General features: G+C 48.8%; 1 protein-coding gene across 1 annotated transcript; it reads right to left on the bottom strand.

The window, feature by feature from the left end:
- Nucleotide 1: 1 nt before the first annotated feature.
- TM35_000192860 (uncharacterized protein) lies at nucleotides 2-325 on the bottom strand (the record flags this gene model as incomplete). The annotated part of the gene is made up of 1 exon (XM_029026784.1): nucleotides 2-325. A coding segment is annotated over one exon (324 nt), but the record flags the coding sequence as incomplete, so codon positions are not given.
- Nucleotides 326-385: the final 60 nt, after the last annotated feature.

The raw sequence follows: 385 nt of genomic DNA, 5'->3' as shown, positions 1-385 counted from the left end.
GGTATCTGCGAAACTGATCCCAGTGTCTGCAATCAACAGCAGACTCATCTGTATTTTGAGGAGTCATATCACCCTCATCCTCATGGAAAACATTCTCTTCACTGAGAGTTGAAAATGTGCCTGCTCCTTCAGAGTAGAGAGGGACAGGGGGCGTTGTTGAGTGACTCCCCTCAGCATTCTTCTCTGCGCCAGGATCAGGGTGAGAACCAACCGCATTGCGAAGCGTCATCATTGCATTGTCAGACTGACGTTTCATTGTTTTAGAGTTCATTTGCTCCTCCCCAGTCTTACGCACAACTTCAGTTTCAACGGGAGTCGTCGACACAGTTTCACTTGATACCTGATGTGGTGTGCAGTTTGGAGCTCCCGGGACACCAGATCTGAT

This window comes from Trypanosoma theileri (assembly GCF_002087225.1).
Source record: "Trypanosoma theileri isolate Edinburgh chromosome Unknown TM35_Tth_19_V1, whole genome shotgun sequence".
NCBI classification, from domain to species: Eukaryota; Euglenozoa; class Kinetoplastea; order Trypanosomatida; family Trypanosomatidae; genus Trypanosoma; species Trypanosoma theileri.
The sequence above is the reverse complement of the archived record's forward strand: the minus strand, read 5'-3'. Positions and strand labels throughout refer to the sequence as shown.